At 41.8% G+C, this 20262-nt stretch overlaps 3 protein-coding genes across 3 annotated transcripts; 2 read left to right on the top strand and 1 right to left on the bottom strand.

The window, feature by feature from the left end:
* The first annotated feature begins 745 nt into the window (after nucleotides 1-745).
* Nucleotides 746-3478, top strand: LOC139608032 (uncharacterized). Its single transcript, XM_071461461.1, has 3 exons — nucleotides 746-786; nucleotides 1423-2415; nucleotides 2654-3478. The coding sequence occupies exons 1-2, from the start codon at nucleotides 778-780 to the stop codon at nucleotides 2026-2028; spliced, it is 615 nt and encodes a 204-aa protein (XP_071317562.1). The 5' UTR covers nucleotides 746-777; the 3' UTR covers nucleotides 2029-2415; nucleotides 2654-3478.
* A 4923-nt stretch (nucleotides 3479-8401) lies between these two features.
* taf6 (TAF6 RNA polymerase II, TATA box binding protein (TBP)-associated factor) lies at nucleotides 8402-14916 on the bottom strand. The gene is made up of 15 exons (XM_071460482.1): nucleotides 14700-14916; nucleotides 12792-12949; nucleotides 12559-12645; nucleotides 12264-12417; nucleotides 12111-12167; nucleotides 11899-12018; nucleotides 11682-11803; nucleotides 11371-11448; nucleotides 11133-11234; nucleotides 10848-11030; nucleotides 10071-10145; nucleotides 9860-9985; nucleotides 9487-9660; nucleotides 9059-9250; nucleotides 8402-8975 (listed from the first exon to the last, which is right to left on the bottom strand). Exons 2-15 carry the CDS (start codon nucleotides 12945-12947, stop codon nucleotides 8685-8687), a joined length of 1917 nt encoding a protein of 638 aa, XP_071316583.1. The 5' UTR covers nucleotides 12948-12949; nucleotides 14700-14916; the 3' UTR covers nucleotides 8402-8684.
* Nucleotides 14917-15154: 238 nt separating this feature from the next.
* mrps31 (mitochondrial ribosomal protein S31) lies at nucleotides 15155-19233 on the top strand. The gene is made up of 7 exons (XM_071460483.1): nucleotides 15155-15335; nucleotides 16021-16512; nucleotides 16625-16777; nucleotides 16923-17066; nucleotides 17160-17233; nucleotides 18392-18532; nucleotides 18629-19233. The coding sequence occupies exons 1-7, from the start codon at nucleotides 15229-15231 to the stop codon at nucleotides 18862-18864; spliced, it is 1347 nt and encodes a 448-aa protein (XP_071316584.1). The 5' UTR covers nucleotides 15155-15228; the 3' UTR covers nucleotides 18865-19233.
* Nucleotides 19234-20262: the final 1029 nt, after the last annotated feature.

Below are 20262 nucleotides of genomic sequence, written 5' to 3'. Positions count from 1 at the left end.
CTCTCTCTGAAACAGAGCTACTACTTAATGTTTCCCACAGAGAATGTGTTTGTGGTAGTTGACCCCTGCATCCACACTCAAAATGTCTCTAACTTCAATCAGAGTGAAATTTTGTATCAATAAATTCTGTATAATGTATCAAAAAAAAAATTAATAATGTGAAATGAACTGACATCCCCCAGTAAAACAAATCACTCTTTCTTTTTTAGCAATATAAGTTATTAATTTTAATCATAGATCATGAGATGATGTGACTCCTTTACTCACTTGTGTTTTAACATTGTAACATTGTATCTCTCCTTGTTGGTATGAAATACATGTGTTGAAGTTCAGTACAGAACTGTCTGATTCTCTGTAAAATGTATTGTTGCTTTCTTGGCATCACCATACCTCAAATTAAACCTGATCCCACCTGTTCTCAGTGGAAAATACACAGTGTTGACTTTCATTTGTGGACTGATTGTGTTTTGTTTTTGTTTTTTTTTAATTTGACTAAATATTATTTAATGTTTTCTGAAACGGTGTTTTCTGCCAACAAGCCTGTTTATTAAAGGCTGGTTGGTCTAAATGAGTCTTATATTATTTATTGTATGAAGGTTTGTGACGACATGATCAGAACCTTTAGTCTTCGATCTTCATCAATCGAACATTCGAACGAATCCAGATTCGGCAAAAAAACACAAGAAACGTTTTCACTCGAAGATAACTCGGAGGAGACGATCTCCACCGACCACTGTTTTCTGACCTTCAGCTGAAGTGGACTAAACCTGTTCCAGCATGGCAGAGGTGAGATGTCTTGGTTTAAATCCACGTTGTTTTTCAGTGTATTTTACCTTTGAGACGCTCGGGATATTAATTGATATTAATAATATTAATATTAAGCATCTTATTGCATTAAGTTTGTTTGGTTAAATGAAACTTACAAGCGTTTGACAAAACTTAAATATTCCTAATAACTGTGCATAGTTTACACCAGGTTTGAGCAAGAGCCATTTAATTTATGAGTAAATAGTAACAACATATCACAAAAATAAGCTTAAAACTCTTTTCAGGTTTGAGGTCATGGTACAATGGTTTTTAATTTTTAGGAGATCTCGAGATATTTATGACTTGCTATGAGTTGCTGTTGTTTTCTTGCTTCCTCATAAACATGTACATTAGTTTAAATAAATACAAACACATTTTACAGATAAATATATTAAACCAAATGTTCTCACTTTATTCTCAAAACACAGCAAGAACATACTGATGTTAATGGGAATGATTTGTGCATTAATATGTAATATGAATGTAAACTTGTCACTCTTGTAAAGTATTATGTTATTTATAAAGTATGTTTTCCAGAAAGTCATGATTGTGGAGCAGCTGATGTTCATGAGACAAGCAGCTGAGGTTTAATGGTTGACTTTGTTTCCGCTCCAGTTTTACACCTGGAGTACTGTCCTCGTGCCCGACGTCAACCAGCCCGACATGCCTAGGCTGATACTTCGGGGGGTGCCAATCGTCTCCAGCAGCTCTTTGCCAGGATCCACAGCCAGGTCCCCCCCTGGGTGTGGGGACCTGGGTTGCTCCTCCCCCAGCCCTTCCTCAGCTTCATCCTCCAGTTCATCCTGTAGCACCCCTAAGTCTCCTAGCCCTCCTAAGTCTCCTGGTCCTTCTAGCCCCCCTAGCCCTCCTAGGTGCTCCCCAAGCTCTCCCCCAAGTCACCCCCCTCCAGTGCCAGAAAAGGTACGCTGGACTTGTGTGTTGCATGATGATGAGAACAAGATCATCTTAAGAAGACTGAAGACAGCAAGTTCCCCTGTGACAACACAGACACCTGAGAGGCCTTCCACAACGAGCCGCCCTTCAAGATTTCAGGCAAACACCAGTTCCCGACTGGTCTCAAAGGGCCCCGAAGAGAAGTGGGTGAAGAACCTGCGAGCCATTCTCAGAGAGAGAAACAAGCAACGTGGCAGCAGAGGATGCAAGAGAGCTGCTGAACAGCCGGAGGGTCACCCCCCAGCAAAGCGCCCCGTTAAAAATTAACTTAACATCATGGGGCGTTTAGTGACGTGATGTGATGTGATGTGCCATCTTTTACTAATTTTATTAATTTTATGTCACTCAGGACTGTTTGTGGGTCAATATTATAAAACACACAGATATGCACACACACACACACACACGCACAAAGAAAAAAACTTTGAGGATCCCAAAAATGACAAATGAGATGAGACGCCACCCCAGCATGAGAAACAAGATGAAGGACAGTCGCATCCAAGGTTGTCTTTGGGAGACTCCAAGACCACACGTGATTAAAAAACCCCAGAGGAGACCAGGAATGACAGCAGAGATGAGAATCAGCCCCAGGATGAGAAACAAGATTCACCAAGGATGGAAACAGAGATGATGGACAGCTACAGATGAACAAGGGTAACTTGGCGAGGCATCATGGTGCTAACTCCACTATGTTTCATTATTTTGTGTGCAGTGTCATCTTAATGGCTCTCTAGATATTGTATTCTTAGATAAGATTATAATACTGTTGAAAAAGCAGAGAAACCCCAGATTATTTATCTCAGAATCAGTGAAAGTTACATTTGAACTTTTTGTGTTTTCACTGTTCACTGTTGGTGACACGTCTTCTAATCTTATTGTCCTTTCTCTTCAGGTTGAACTGGTCCAGCCTCATCAGCCACCATCACCCTCCCTGACTCCTCCCTGGCCTCAGCAGCAGCAGCAAACTAACAAAGAATCAGAGCTGCAGAGAAGATGCTCTTATCCAGAGAAGCTTTCAGTCTGACGGTCACCTAGCTGGTGAAGCTGTAGCTGCTGTAGACCTGGACTGCTGGGGGATTCCCATGATGCACTGGTCTCTCCCTCTCTCTCTCTCTCTCTCTCTCTCTCACCCCCACACCACTCTCTCTTCCACCTCCCACCCCCCCAATTCCCCTCCCTCCTTCCACCCCCCCTTCTCTCTCTCTCTCTCTCTCTCTCTCTCTCACCCCCACCCCTCTCTCCTCCACCTCCCACCCCCCCAATTCCCCTCCCTCCTTCCACCCCCCCTTCTCTCTCTCTCTCTCTCTCTCTCTCTCTCTCTCCCTCCCTCTCTCCCTCACTCCCCCCCTCTATTTCTCTCTCTCTTTCTCCTCCCCCCACCCCCTCTTTCTCCTCTTAAACCCACTCTGAGCCCGGTCCTGTCGGAGGTTCCTTCATGTTAAACGGGAGTTTTTCCTCCCCGCTGTCGCCAAGTGCTGCTCTTTGTGGGAACTGTTGGTTTCTCTCTATGATACAGAAAGGTCTCGACCTTACCCTGTAAAGTGCCTTAAGATAACGTATATGATGATTTGGTGCTGTACAAATAAATATGAATTAAATTGAAAAGAGACCCTTTCAAAATCATTTGGGAAACTCCATGTGTAACAGTGTCAGTCCTTACTCAGTATTGTTTCAACTTTTCAGATTATATGACAGTTATTACCTTTATTGTGTCTCAGGTGGGTCATGGATTTCTCTATGATTACTATCAATATCACGAATGAACCACTCACTGCAGTTTTTATATACAGAGTGAAGTCACAGTTGTCCTCTATGCCAGCTCTGCTCCTGCACGGTTTGAAATTAACTGTGAACAACATTGCAAAAAAGACTTAGACAGTTAAGCTCATGAGAGCTCAGACTTGACACTGCCCTCCTGATGACAAATTGAACATGACTGTAAATCATCAAAGAAAATGTAGTATATCTGAGCTTTCAACAGCTCACTGTCATGATAATAATCCGGTGGGCCGTATGTAATGAAGTGGGAAATGAATTTAATTCAATGGAAGATTTAAATTGAACAAATTAGGGGAAAATATGTAATTTAAGTTTCACTTAGAGCTGAGGATAAACAAAAGGAGAATAGTCACAGTAAGGCCTTAGATGTTAGTGTGTATGCATCATAAATAAAATAGCAAATCATGAGTTTTTAAATTGCCTGTTTTTTTAAGATTAGAGGGAAATTGTCAGTGAGGAAGTTGCAGATTCCTTGCAGCAAGTCTGTTCATATGGAGGCATTAGAGATGTGACGATAGACCATTTATCAAAGATACACAAACCTGCTGCTTCCTATTCTATTGTCTTCTACACAATACTAGCTGTTACCTGTCACACAATTTGTCCACCTGTTTATGATTTAACTTGCTTTTCATGACTCAAACCTAAAACAGGGTTTCTGACAATCCACCATCCAACCAAATCAGTAGTTCTCTTATATATATATATATATATATATATATATATATATATATATATATATATATATATATATATATATATAAATTCTGTTGCCATGGCGCCGCGGATGGCTGCCTCGGTGTTTTGGTGCGCATTTTTTTGCCTTATTTTCTTTATAAATCCAGTTTTCTGCTTTGGTTTCCGGAGCTCTTTCACCAGAGAAGAGCTCATTAACATCAGAGAAACAACTCCAGTGGATTTTTTTCCTACTTTTCTCGACTCACCTGTGGGATTATTGGACATTTTGGTCAGAGGTCACTGACCGTTGCTCTCGCAGTGAAACGCCGGAGGAGAGGAAAACGTGCCGGTGCGCTTGCGCGTCTCCGCCGGCGCGCACTCCGCACACCGCTCCCAGGTATCTTTCTCTCCAACGTGCGTTCACTGCCCAACAAACTGGATGAACTTCAGCTACTGGTGCAGAAGAACAGAGACTTTTCTTCATCTGCCGTCCTGTGCTTCACGGAGACGTGGCTGTGTGGATCGATTCCGAACTCTGCGCTGGAGCTGGCCGGCTTCCAGCTCTTCAGAGCGGATCGCGACACAGAGCTGTCCGGCAAAACCAAAGGTGGAGGAATCTGCTTTTATGCAAACAGTGGCTGGTGCAAAGACGTGACAGTGATCCTGCAGCACTGTTCTCCTGACCTGGAGACTTTCATCATAAACTGCAGGCCCTTCTACTCCCCCCGTGAGTTCACCTCAATCATCCTGGTCAGTGTTTCCATCCCACCACAGGCCACAGCAGATACTGTGTGTGGAGCGGACCAACCCGGACTCCGTAGTTATTGTCCTTGGTGACTTTAACAAAGGTGACCTCAGTCATGAACTGCCCAAATACAGACAGTTTGTTAATTGCCCGACCAGAGAGGGGAACACTCTGGACCACTGTTACACCACAATCAGTGGTGCTTATCACGCCGTCCCCCGGGCTGCACTGGGCCACTCTGACCATGTCATGGTCCACCTGATTCCCACATACAGGCAGAAACTAAAACTGTGTAAACCTGTTGCGAGGACATCGAAGCAGTGGAGCAGTGAAGCCATAGAGGATCTGCGGGCATGTTTGGACTGCACTAACTGGGAGGTGTTCAGGACTGCTTCCAACAGTCTGGATGAGTTCACAGAGGCTGGGACGTCATACATCAGCTTCTGTGAGGACTGCTGTATCCCATCACGCACCAGGGTGAGTTATAACAATGACAAACCCTGGTTCACAGCTAAGCTCAGTCAGCTCAGGAGGCAAAAGGAGGAAGCTTTCAGGAGTGGGGACAGGGACAGGTTTAAAGAGTCCAAGTACAGGTTTAGCAAAGCGGTGAGAGAAGCTAAACGACTGTACTCTGAGAAACTTCAGCTCCAGTTCTCAGCCAATGACTCTGCTTCTGTCTGGAAAGGGCTCAGAAAGATCACAAACTACAAACCTAAACCCCCCCACTCCATTAACGACTTCCGTCTGGCCAACGATCTGAATGAGTTCTACTGCCGCTTTGAAAGACAGTGGGACAAGCCTGACACTAACCTCCACATCAGAGCCACATCAGAACCCCCCTCCTCCTCCCCTACCAAAGGAACGTCTCTCTCTATCCTGGAGAGAGATGTCAACAGGCTTTTTAAGAAGCAGAACCCCCGCAAAGCAGCCGGTCCTGACTCTGTCTCTCCATCATCCCTGAAGCACTGTGCTGATCAGCTGTCTCCAGTGTTCACAGACATCTTCAACACCTCACTGGAGACCTGCCACGTGCCAGCCTGCTTCAAATCCTCCACCATCATCCCTGTCCCCAAAAAAACCAAGGCCCACAGGACTAAATGACTACAGACCCATTGCCCTGACCTCTGTGGTCATGAAATCATTTGAGCGCCTTATCCTGTCCCACCTCAAATCCATCACTGACCCACTCCTGGACCCCCTGCAGTTCGCCTACAGAGCCAACAGGTCTGTAGACGACGCCGTCAACATGGCTCTCCACTTCATCCTCCAGCACCTGGACTCCTCAGGGACCTATGCCAGGATCCTGTTTGTGGACTTCAGCTCTGCCTTCAACACCATCATCCCGGCTCTGCTGCAGGACAAGCTCTCCCAGCTGAGCGTGCCTGACTCCACCTGCAGGTGGATCACCGACTTCCTGTCTGACAGGAGGCAGCACGTGAAGCTAGGAAAGCACGTGTCTGACTCCCAGACCATCAGCACTGGATCCCCGCAAGGCTGCGTTCTTTCTCCTCTGCTCTTCTCCCTGTACACCAACACCTGCACCTCCAGCCATCAGTCTGTCAAGCTCCTGAAGTTTGCAGACGACACCACTCTCATTGGACTCATCTCTGATGGCGATGAGTCTGCCTACAGGTGGGAGACTGAGCGTCTGGTGACCTGGTGCAGGCAGAACAACCTAGAGCTAAACGCTCTGAAGACAGTGGAAATGATAGTGGACTTCAGGAAGAGCCCAGCCCCACCCACCCCCATCTCCCTGTGTGACTCCCCCGTGGCTACCGTGGAGCATTTTCGCTTCTTGGGAACCACCATCACACAGGATCTCAAATGGGAGCTAAACATCAGCTCCCTCATCAAAAAAGCTCAGCAGAGGATGTATTTCCTGAGGCAGTTGAAGAAGTTCAACCTGCCAAGGACTATGATGGTGAACTTCTACACCTCCATCATTGAGTGCATCCTCACCTCCTCCATCACCATCTGGTACGCTGCTGCCACGGAGAGGGACAATAACAGACTGCAGCGTATCATCCACTCTGCTGAGAAGGTGATTGGCTGCAATCTTCCGTCCCTCCAGGACCTGTACGCCTCAAGGACTCTGAGGCGTGCAGGGAAGATTGTAGCTGACTCCTCCTACCCTGGACACAAACTCTTTGTCACACTCCCCTCTGGCAGGAGGCTGCGGTCCTTCAGGACCAAAACCTCTCGCCACAAAAATAGCTTCTTCCCATCTGCTATTAGCCTTATCAACAAGGCTAGAGAGCCCCACTGTTGCTGATCAATTGCACCAATCACCAGAAAAAATTCCTTGTATGTGAAAACATACTTGGCAATAAAACTGATTCTGATTCTGATTCTGATATGAAGTGTGATTTATGGCATTTATTCTTAAATCTGCAACACTGAAGTGTCGAAAAAGTGAAGGGGTCTGAATATTTTCTGAAACCACTGTATGAGGACCTCTCATACAGTCAGGTTAAGAAACATTGCGCACGGCACTCTGGATGACTCAGTGGTGCCCATCAAGCATAAAAAAGCAAATAAATGCAGCATTTAGTAGGTTTCCACAGATCTTGCATCAGCTTTACTTCTTTACTCTTCTGCTTGCTACTTCAGTGGACAAATCTGCAACATTCAAGTGTTATTTGTCAAATTTTGGTTGTTAGCTGCTGTTTGAAAAGGACATTTGTATTTTTGAATGTGAGAGTTCTTTTGCTACTTTGCATACATCCTATAGTACTGCATGGGTATTTTAACAAGTCTCCAGGAAGTAGTGATATTACTTATTTAATCATTTAGAGATGATTCATTTCACTCACTGCATTAAACTTTTTTTTTGTTTACAACAACTCAGCATTCCTGCATTTCATCCAGGGTGTCCTTCATAACAAACAATGAACAGATCACAATGCTTGTCTTGTGATTGTCACTACCGAAGCTCAGGCCAACTTTAACTGGTTGACTAAGTAAGTAAATCTCTTTTTCATGTTATAAAAGTAGCAAGAGAGACAAAAACTGTGACAAGATAAAGCCAAGGCACTGAAAGTAGAGCTACCCTGCCTTCTCCACTGAACTGGTTTGGTGTTTCATTCATTAAAAAACATATCTGAAGTGACACCGTGTTATGCAAGATTATTTTAACTTCAGTGATGTTGGGTTCAACTAAAAGTCATGAAATGACCAAGTTTAACAACATAGCTACGCTCTCATGTTGCCTGGTGATGTCAGACTGGAGCAGTGTTGTATGCATGTATCTGTCAACATTACACATCCAGGTCATTTGCTGCTCTCTCTGCATGACATTGTGGATTTCATTGCATGTTCAGATATTTGTGGTGACTGCTGATGACAAACATTAGTAATTAGTAACTGAATATTATATTATTCTATGTTTTAAGAAAACAATTTCTTAAACATTACAATAGAAACATAAAACAATTAAGATAAGGAGTTCATACAAAATCTGATTTATTTTAGAGTAAAAAAAGAACATGAAATCAATCAGAATATAAGCTGAAACATTACAGATCTCACAGACTGACCTCAGTTTTCATTGGGCATTAACATATTTACAATGTCTGGTCACATTTGCTCTTTATCAGTCAAGAGTTCAGATATCACCCTTCATACCACTCCAGAGTTTAACCCTTTAAGTTCAGCCCAAACAAACCTCCTTGTGTGTTCAGCTGCACCAACATGTTAAAAATCTCCACTACCTAAACAAGTCTCAGTGTGGCGACTGTGTGCTCGCTCCAGGAGACTCGGACCGTTCCATCTTCATCCCTGCGTCTAGCGGGGTTGAGGAAATTGAGGTTGGTAGCACAGAGCTCTTAGGCTCCAAAGAAGACGAGGCAGAGGAAGGCAGAGATACTACTATGTACTTCTGCAGAGGTCGCGACCCTGGCAGTCCAGGGCCACTGCCAGACTCCAGTTTCACCAAAGGCTGCAAGGTCGAAGTGGCACTGGGAACAGTGCTAGTCACTGGTGAAGCTGACTGGGAAGAGCTGAGGGTGATTACCTGAAGAAAAGACACAAAGAGAGATGTAAATTCATACTCTGAGAAGTTGGTAGATTTTATAAAGAGGTGTTTCAGTAACTTACCTGCTGAGTCGAGGCAGCCCCTGCACTGGTTGCCATGACGATGTACTTTGTTGCTGGGGGAGATGGCTGTGATGGGGTCCCCGGACGAGGGGACATGAGGGTGAGGGAGCTTGGAACCTTAATGATGCTGGGAGTGCGAGGCCCCGTCGACCCACTTAACCCACTCTGAGAGACTGAGAGAGTGGGACGAGGCTGCAAGAAAAAGTCATGATTGATTATCGAACAGCTGTTTGCTAGTTTACCTACACATCATACTGCAGAGCTTCACATCAACTCTGAACTGTAACGGTGAGGCCTAATTGATACGTAATATGTCAATGTCTTCATGGCATCTTTGTTCTTTCATTGCTGTCTTTTTTTTTTTTTTTAAAAACATCCTCCCAGCTTTTTTCACTGTTATTTATCATTTCATCCTGTATTAAATGTACCTGTGTGATTGTTAATGTAGTTCTGTTGACTTGCTGAGCTTGCAGTGCTGCTTGAGTCCTGGCTTTCATTACATGGGAGCAAAGCATGGGCCCGAGGTAACCGTAGTCTGTTCGATACTGCTCCACGTTGTCCGGCTGAGGTCGTATCTTGGCAATAACACTTGCACAGTGTTTCTTTGCAAAAAACAAACAAACAAAAAAAAAAAAAAAGCATTTTGTACATATGAAACATAAGTACTGGTCTGATAGAAATAAATAAAGTAATTACTGATGAATGACGTGTTTTTGCAAAATGCTACGTTTAAGTTTACAAATGTCTTTCGGAAGCTCTCTACTTTTAAATGCATAATAATTGAAGAACGTCATTTATTACCAGTAAGAGGCTTTGAACATGGTCAGCTCCTATCTTATCAATATTGGAGACCACTGGTCCTTCCATCACTGCTTTGATGCGAGCACCCTCTACAGAAAGCCGAGGAAGGATCAATGTCTTAATCACCTGCAGAGGAGAAAATCAGGATGTTGGTGCCGATTGAAAAGGGTGAAAATAATAAAAGGCTCAAGGAAAACAGAATCACACTCACATCAGGTCCCAGTTCAGCAAGTCCAGCGATGCAGCCGTAACGTGTCGTCCACTGGGTTTTGTCATCCAACCAACTCTGAGGAAACACGTCAGTAAAGTTTAGTATGTGAGGTTTTTCTTTTTATGCCTTCTTTTTTATGAGGCATATTGTTTTCGGATTGTCCGTACGTACCAACGTACGTACCTACGTATGCATCTATGTCCCATTCTTGTGTACACGATATCTCAGTAACAAAACTTCTTCAAATTTGGAAAAAAAATGAACACTTGGATTCAAGGATGAGACTTTGGTGGTCAAAGGTCAAAGGTTATGGTGTTTTGGCCTTGTGAACATAATACGCCTTGAGGGAATTTCTTCAAATTTGGTACAAACATTCACTTGGATTCAAGGACAAGCTGACTAGATTTTAATGGTCAAAGTCACGGAGACCTCAGAAAGTACTTTTTAGCCATTACTCAAAACTTCACACAGCAATTATGACAAATTTTCACACAAATGGTTAATATTTTATATTACTCTGGATAAACAGGGATGTAACCTGAAAACCCTTGAACTTTTGTTTTACCATTATTTTGACCAGGAAACTTGGTTATTTAAAAATGTCAGTTATCAATCATTAAGATTTCAATTACTGAAAGATAACTACATGACCAGAGCGATATCTGGTTTTCATTTGGGTCGTGTTAAATTGGTTGCTTGAACTATGTATGTATATGTTTTGCTCAATTAACAAAACTTGCCTTTACTTCAATATATCTGGGCAACTCAAAAACCCACCTTAGTAAACGTCTTGGTAATACGGGACTGGATGTTGTTGGTTGTAGTACTGAAGGTTTTGCAACTTTGGGCCATGAGGCGAGCGGCAAAGTCTCGTAAAGCCCAGTGGTTGTCAACATCTGGTCGCAAACACAGCTGCTTACTCACGATACATGTCACCACAGCTGGGATGAGCTCATGCAGCTAGAAATACAGATAGAAAAAATATATTACAATAAACGTACTTGTGGAAATTTGACCTTTCAAAAAGATAATACAACATTTTTATTTGTTTTCCTCACTCACATATTTCTCCAAATACAAGGTGGGGTTGTCCATCAGAGCTTTGACCATCCGCATTAGATAAATCAGCAGAGCCAAGTTGTTTTGCACCACATTTACACGAACCTTAGGGGAAAGCACAAAGTCAGTACTCTCATTAGAGATATGACTGGGTGTTTGTTTTTTGTTTTTGTTTTTGTTTTTTTTTTTTACAGGTGAGTAATATTTCAGAACAATAGAAAACATTGAAAAAGATGCTCACTCCTTCAGAAATAAATGTGCTGAATCTTGGAAGCATCTGATACAGTCCAGGATCTGTAGCAATGCTCTGTAGAGCTTCCTGAATGAAACAAGAGGGGAAAAACATAGAAGGTTAAAAGAAATCATTTGAAAGTTTGGCACCATCTGTTAATTGCACTGGCAACTTCTTGCAAATTGGGAACTAGCTGCCAGTACTTTACAATTTGATTGCTGATTAATGAGGCTCACTATGTGATTTCTAGTCAAAACAAAATGGGATCGTTACTCAGCATGTATAAAATGAACATATAAATACAGACAAGCAGGACTTACAGCTCTCTTAGCTTCACAGGAGCCAACACACGCTTCTGTGATCTCCTTGTAGTAGAGCTGCTGTTCCACAGACAGTTCATGAGTGCTGCGTGGCTTCAACCGTATTAGACCCTTCTCCTTTCCTGAAAGACAAAGACACAAATATAAGATGAAGGCGACAAACACAATCATAAAGGATTTTATTCCTTTTTTTGGGGGGGATCCACAAAATACTGACCTTTGCCATCAGCAGCTGTTGCCCCCTGACTCTTGCCTTGAATTGTAGCTTCCTCCTCCTGACCAGGTTTGGCAACTTTGAGGGGCTCTGTAGATTCAGTCTTTTGTTGCTCTTTTGATGCTAAAACATAATAAATACAACTTAATGTGAAGTTTGTCCTTCAGATATTTTTTTTGTGTTTTTAAGAGAAGAAACTTTAAAACAGAGCTCACCTGGTGGTGGGTTTTCTGGAATTGCAGGCTGCACCCCTTCAATACTTAACCAGTGGGCTATGGATCAGCAAAAAAGTGTGATGTATGAGCAGACAATCTAAACAGAACAATGCAATACAATATCCCTCTATTTAATACTGATGATCTGGGTACCTTTGAGAGACACGTCTAGTGGAACTCTGGGGAGAGGTGTGTTTATAATGTCACTAAGGTCGACTTCCCTTTCCTCGTAGAAATGAAGCTCTCTTCCACCACCACTTGCAAAGCGGAAAGGGATAAACTCTTGCGACTGGAACCCATACAGGGGCTATAACAAGAGGAATTCACTTAGAACACAGATTAGGAAAGAAACACCCACTTAACACTTTCCTTCAAATAAATAAGTGATTTAATAAGGCAATGAAAAAAACTGTCCTCCATAAATGAAAGTATACAAGTTCTCTCTTACCTCCACGTTTTTTAGTTTGAGAGCATTATCTATGTCACTGGTTGTTAATTTACGTCTCTTCCCATGATGCATGAATTTGAGAGCATCCTAGGTGAAAGAGGGAAAGAAAGAGAATGCACAGAATTCAAATATAAAGTTAATGTATGAGATATGACATAAACTAAACCATTCAAGTTGTTCAGAGCAAGACACAGAAGCAAACAAAATGTCTGCTTCAGTCAGCCGTGACTTACCTGTGCAATCTCTTTTATTCTGTAGCTAACTTCTTCACTTATGGCTATGCAGCTCTCCTCCTGTAACTGCCCCACTCCAACAGACTCTGCCATGGCCTTCATGGACTCTGTGGGCAGGGTGACCGAACACTGCTTCTGCCGTCTTTCCTCCGCCATGGCTAACAAAGTACACAGGTCAGTGAATTCACTTCTCACTTGTACACACAAAAGCATTACACTTAATCAGGATAATTTTTCACGGCAACTTTAGTCTTTATGGTATAACATTTTAGGTTTTTAAAAAATCTGTATGGTTCACCGTCTGAAGCAACAATCTCAACATACTGACATATTACTGACAGCCCCAATATTCTTATGTGTAGAGGTGCAACAATTCATCAATTAGTTGATCAACAGAAAATTAATCAACAACAATTTTGATGATCAAATAATCATTTAAGTCATTGATTACGCAAAGGTTTAAGCAAAATGTTAAGTTTAATTTGCTGTCAAAAATGTGAGGATTTGTTGCTTATATTTGTTAAATCATGACAGTAACTGTCTGAACATCTTTGGATTTTGTACAACCGGTCAAACAAAATATGACACACAAAGATGTCACTTTCTTCTGTGGGAAATTATAATGAGCATTTTTCACAACGTATGTACCATCATGTTATAGACAAAATTATTCATTGATTTATAATAATAATAACTGGCAGATTAATCAATATTCAACTAATCTACCCTAGTTATGTGATGGTTCAGCTAATATTATAATCAACCTATAGCGTAAAAACATAACTGCTGACTGTAAATTTGCAGTGTGTTACCAGTCTGGTCAGACTGGTTTTCATGGCTGAGTGTGACAAAAAGTAAGTACTTGTTCAAAAAGCATTATAAGACACCTCAACTAGTGTTTGGCAGAGGGCATGTAGGAAAGTGAAATAAACAATGTGTATCCCAGTTCTATGATCTGATCAGACCAAATGTACACTTTTAGCCAATCAGTATCAAAATATTTGGCTTTAACCAGAAACCGCACGTCAGAAAGACAACACTGTGAAGCCTCGTAGTAACGCATCACTGTGTAGGATGACTCTCTAACATGTCCCGGAAGGCGTATAGGTGTCTGGTAACACGAATCCAACAGGGAAACAATCGCAAACATACAGCCAAAACTATGCAGTGCGCCGTCAGTCCCCCCCACCGCCACCACCTACTCTAACTATGCGAAAGAGCACGTCTAATTGTAGCTCATCATTCAGATATTTTTCATCATGACACAGCTATACATCCGCCTAGAGCAGGCCATCACCAAAAATATCAGGAAATGTTAACGTCAAGCGGTCAAGTCGAGACCAAAATCACAATCCATTTTTTAAACACAACTGTATTTATAGCAGAACCGAATCAATTAATCGTTCAATTTGATAAGGGGGGAATTTAGCGAAGATGAGAATCCAGATGTGCAAGACGGTCATATTCGCACAAACTGAAGGATCTTCTGTAAATCTCTTAATTTAATATCCACTTGAGGGGCATACTTTTTGTCACTGTATATTTAATATAAATAATTTTATAGGAATTACAAATCCTGATCACATCTCTTCTGATTCATTGTTTTAAATGAAAATATGAACACCTAAGAGTTTTTTATACATACTTCATGTGTGTAAACAAACACAGAGTTGCAGAGAGCGGGTTAACCACTCTGACGGAATAACAACCAACAAGCTATACGCGATCCACATTATACATTAAAAGTATATTCATTCAAACGCAACAACTTAATTGCACAAATAAAATTAAGTGTTAAATTTAAGTCATTAGGCGACCGCATATTTCTTTAATATTAACTTACAGTGGACTAAATTTGCTGTATGTTAGCCTGCATGCTAGTAACTTAGCTTCCGTTGACATTTTTACCTGTGCGAAGTTGTTCTCTCCTTTCTGAGTTCAAGTAGGAACTTATACGAATAAACGCAGTCAATGGTGGGATTTGCAGCAGTTATTATTTCGCAAAGCTAATTCATCTCTATAAATATCCATCTCTTGATTTAAATAACTAACTAATTCACGGATTGCAGCTGGGACCTCCAGTCGTGAATTAGCGCTTGTGTTGCGTCGCCATTTTGAGTCACGTTCCGATCGGTTGTAATATCGCGAGAATACAATTACGGACCTTTCAGATCAAGTTACCGCCTCAATTTTATTGAAAAGTAACTTAGTGCAAATCAGAGACCCAAGTGGAAAAATAGCAAATGTCACAATTAAATAGTACATATTATAACTAACAATTAAATATCAGTTTCCTTACGGTAAATATCTTTTTAGAAAGTCTCCTTAGAATGAGACCTAGGAACCAATGTTGTCTTCGAGTTTACTGGGGGGGACGTTATTTTGCAGCAACAGAGGCAAATGTCAGGAACGTGGAAGGACATTGCAAGAAGCAACCATGTATAGATTTTTATGCAGGACTTTATACACGGCTCGAAATTCTTCAGTCGGTGTCTATGAGTCGAGTGTGTTGCCAGCTAAATGCGACAAGGCTGCAGTTTTCAGGTGAGTGGAGTCTCAGACCGAGTGCGACACATGATCACACACCGAGTGGAGCACCTCTAACTGCCGCCGCTGCTGCTGACCATTCAGTGAAGTAGTGTTGATGGGTAAAAAGGTGACCTTGAACAGCCGAAACAGCTCGAGTGTTACTTGTTTTCATAAAAACTGAAGGCAGTGAGCTATTAGCTTGCTTAACCTGCGCTGGTGGGGCGGGACATTTTGATTGACACTCTGGTGTTTCACTGACAGGTCGTTTCCACGCTGAAGAAGATGGCTCCATCACGCTCTAATGACAGACGTTCATGTTTTATCTGCTTTATGATTTATTTATTTATTTTTTTTTTTAAAAAAGGCAGGTTAATTGATAATGAAAATAACTGCTAGTTGAAGCCCTAATCTGGAAATAAAGAGGCAGATTGTATTGGTTTTGTATTGGTCTTTGGTCAGAGAGGAAGTCCTCAAAACAAAACAAAATCCTTTGTGTTTTTACATTTTGCAGATTTATAAGACAGCAAATGTGCTGTCTTATAAATCATGATATTATTTTAAGACAGCATTGCCTACCCCTAATATTGCTACATTTTGATATTGAATATTGGAATAATGTTAATTATTCAAAGTTCTATTATCCTTTCTATTTCTTAACCCTATGATAATTAACTGTAACTGTGTTTTGCTCTTAACACAGGGTTGCAAATGGAGCTGGAGTCAAAGCCATCAGCACAAGTTCAGTCAGGCTCTGTGAAAAGAAACCTGATGTTGTCCTCTCCAATCAAGATGAGAAAACACATTCAGACAAAAAGGCTGATCCAACCGAAAGTCCAACTATGGCTACACAGAAAGCTGAAGATGACAGCAAAGTCATCAACATGGCCGAACAAAGGGAGGAGCCATTGCTGTTAAAGACAGATGATGGAAGCACTACGCAGCAGCAGATGGATGTTGAAAGTGAGCAGAGTGAGGCAAAGCCAGAACAAGTAAAGACTGATGCAGCTAAGAGTGGGAAGGAGAGTCTCCTTGACCTTCTTGGAGCCATGAAAGTGGAAGTTACCAATAAGAGGAAGCTCAAAATAATGAAAGCAAAGCAAAATTTTGAGTCTACCCCCAAATCACATCCAGCCGCTATGGAGAGCACTATCAGTATGTTTCAGAAGGCCACAGAGGAGGCTTCTTCAGAGAGGTGAGGGGGGGGGGGTACCTGTAAAATGTGTCATTTCTTGCCTTTGGAGGATATCCTGAGGCTTTAGTCTCTCTTCATCTTCTGATTCCAACCTCTCTGCGCTGTTTTTCAGTGTGACCCTGGATCCTGAATTGGTTGCAGCTGCATCTGCTGCAGCCTCCGCTCTGCCCAACCACAGCCAGGCTGAGTCTGAGCTGCTGAAGCAGCTGAGGCAGCAAAAGGCCATCACTGAGGCTCAGAAGAAAGGGGACGTGAAAGACCTCAGGTATGTGTCCTGGAGTCCAACATATGACTCCAGTATGTGAATGTTAATTGAATGGGACATTTCTTTTCTGGTTTCAGCCTGGATAATGAAAAATAAAAGGCCTCATATCTGTATAATAAACATTAATCCAACCATATTTTCTCAGAGTAATTATCGCTGACATGAAAGTTGGAAAGAATCCCAACCGACAGAACGCTTGGCGGACTAATCAGATCCAGTTTGATGACGATGGCCGAGGATACACGCGGGACAGAGGAATCACCGCTGAGCTGGACGGTGTTCGGAGAAGGTAAATACTTTCATTACATCATCTATTCTTTACTTAGATAGTTTTTTTAAATGGACTGTGTGTTTAATGCTTGTTTTGCTTTTTTTTTTGGAGGAACTTGTTCAAAGGGAAAAGACTCAACATCTTCTCCCCCACCACTGATGAAGATGGAGTTAAATCACCAGTTGGTAATAATGAATTTGGAGCTTTCTCTATGAAGCCTACTATTATTTATTGACTATGTTTGCTTACAAGTGGACGATTTATGGTGTTATTAAACCTCCCTGTTGATGACAGTGGGGGCAGTCCATCTGTCCCGGTATCATTAACATGATATCGCAGTGAGGGAATTTCTTCAAATTTGGCACAAATGTTCACTTGGACTCAAGGATGAACTGATTAGATCAGTGACCATCTCGTGTCCCATTTGAAAATCTCAAAAATGTTGGTTGCCCAGATCCAACCCAATAACGATATGGAGGCCAAATAATTGCTTCTCAGAGTTTTTATTTTGATGATAACGATCGAACATTCAGGATTAAACCTAAAGCAGATGATTGATGGGGGCAGATCACTAGATCTGATGTGCAGCTGGGTTGAAGATCTGTGTGAAGCATCCATGTTATTGAATTTGTAGCTTCTTTGTAGCAACATCCACATTTGAAGTTTTGTCCACTGCCGTGGCTGACTTTGTGTTTTTATCAGAATCTGCTTTATTGAATAAGCATGTGAACACAATCAAGGAATCGGACTCCTTTTTTGTTTGTCTCACTGAATTTACACACTAACACAGTAGCCACACAGCAGGACAAGAACAACAACGCTTAACAAAGTCAAGTTATGTCAATTTTGATGACAAACAGGACAGGGGGCCTTCTGTTCCTCTGGCAGCCCAACACAGGGTCATTGGTTTTCGTGATATTGAGCTTCAGGTGATTGTTGTTGCACCATGAGACAAAGCTCTCTATCAATCCTCTTTACTCCTCTGTAAAAATAGTCTGAGTAAAGACAGCATGTCTCTCACTGGACTTTATTCGATGGAATCACACATAACTTTCATTTAATAAAAAAAAATTGAACTTTATAAAGTTTTCACCACATATACACTGCATTCAGAAAGTATTTAGATCCCTTTTTGTTTTCATTTGTCCTCCAGAATTTAGCTACTCCTGCACAAATTAATTAAATATGGTGCTGTCAGATCAGAGCTTCATTAATGCCTATTGTCATGATATGCTGTCATGCAGTTTGTCTCTGTTTCTCTTAAATTATGTGTCACCATGCAAAATCTTTTGGTTTAAACTTTATTGGCACATTTGCTAATAACGCTGGTGTCATATTTTCAGCGCGGCCAACCCTGTGGGACGTGGACTTTGCTAATGAGTTGTCTCTGGCAGTAAACCAAATGCCCCGCAATGCGCTTGAGGAAATGATTCAGTGGACCAAACAGGGGAAAATGTGGCAGTACCCAGTCAACAATGAAGCAGGTAATGAATGCTGTATTTGTGTTCAGTATATAGAGACAGAAAAAATGAAGTTTGGCCAAGAGACATACTGACAGTGTCCTCTTGCTCTTGTGTCAGGCCTGGAGGAGGAAGCCAGTGTCCCGTTCCATGAGCATGTCTTCCTGGAGAAACACTTGAGCGAGGGCTTCCCCAGTCAGGGACCAGTGCGTCACTTCATGGAGCTCGTGGTGGCCGGTCTGTCGAGAAATCCCTACCTGACTGTCCAGCAGAAGAGGGAACACATTTCGTGGTTCAGAGACTACTTCCACCAAAAAGAGGACATCCTCAAGGAGGCTGATGTTTACCTCAAGTGAACTTAGGACAATTAAATGTTTTTTTTCCAACATTTGTTGACTGTGAAGACATAAAAGACCCATTTTCTCAGCGGGGCTATTTACAGATAGTCATGGCTGTAAAGCCATGACTATCTTTACCCATTCAGTTTAACAGGTTCCAGTAGAAATCTGGTTTAGATTTCTTGGCTCTTCAAGAGGCCTGTGAGAGTGGACTGGCATAAAGTCTGTCACGGTGTCTAACATTATACAGTATCTACTGTTTCTAAAGCATTGATCAGACCGTAGAACCACTGTTCCATCACTTTAACAGTGTCTTGTTGCACAATGGAGGAAAGTGAAATGTTGCTTGTACGAAGTATACAAACAATATAAAGCAGCAAAGATACAGTCTTGGCTTTTTGCTCATTTCAGTCGCCCACATCCACCACTAATCATTTGCTCACACTGTATGTGCCTAGTCCAGTGCTAATAAAGGCACTTAACCGACTATAATGTGTCACTAGTGTGGTGATACAGTTACATTAAGAGACATTTTGATTTTTAGTGTTGCAGAAATAATTGTCAGCAGTCACGTGAGTGCATTAGTTTTTATGGTATACTGGTATATTAAGTAATGTACAAAAAATACTGGTTAAGTTTGAGGCTTGTTTGCAGTTTTGGTTGCACAAAAACACCACAACAGTGAACTGTTAAGTCTGATGGTTTGATAAAGACCTTTACATTCAAAGAAAATAGGTTTGATCAAAATATTTTTTGTATTCCTTTAGTGTCAGGGGTCATGCAAACAGCTGTGAGTGTGATTAATGGTGTTTTTCCAGGCAGGATAACTTGTGAACAGCATCTAGCACCTCAGATCAGGGTTACAGTAGGAGCGTAATTAGACCTTGAACCTTGTGCACTTTGCGAGGGAAGTGCTTTTAAAGTTAAAAAACATGTTAACAATGTACCACACAGATTCCTTCTGGTCTAAAAACACCCTTGGCAATCTATTGTCTGAGAAAGTGTGGAAACTGAGAGCTTGACATTTTAAAGGGCCTCATTTCCACATTTTGTTCACTTTTCCTTAAACACAGCCCGGATTGGCATGATAAGATATTGGCAACATTTCCTTACTTGTATGTGTGTGCACTGTATGAAGTACAAAAATGTGTGTGGAAAGGCACCTGGTAATTCTCCGAAATTTCTTATTTGCAAAGGATCCACTAGATGGCACTACTGTCAGCTATGGTCCCATATATAGTGGGGACGTCTAACAAGACTGTGATGCAGAAATGCGTTGGACCTGTTGATTTAACTAGTGTTATGAAACTGGATATGATTGACCAACCTATAATTAAAGTGGTGTCATAACATCTCATGAAGTGACAGCAAAATCATAACTAACGAGTCAAAACACAAAAGGATGGCTGGGTTGTT

The sequence above is a fragment of the Trachinotus anak genome, unplaced genomic scaffold (assembly GCF_046630095.1).
Source record: "Trachinotus anak isolate AG129_WGS33_773 ecotype Australia unplaced genomic scaffold, CSIRO_AGI_Tana_v1 ptg000024l, whole genome shotgun sequence".
In the NCBI taxonomy this organism is placed as follows: Eukaryota; Metazoa; Chordata; class Actinopteri; order Carangiformes; family Carangidae; genus Trachinotus; species Trachinotus anak.
Note: the sequence above shows the minus strand (reverse complement) of the source record. Positions and strands in the feature narration are given on the sequence as shown.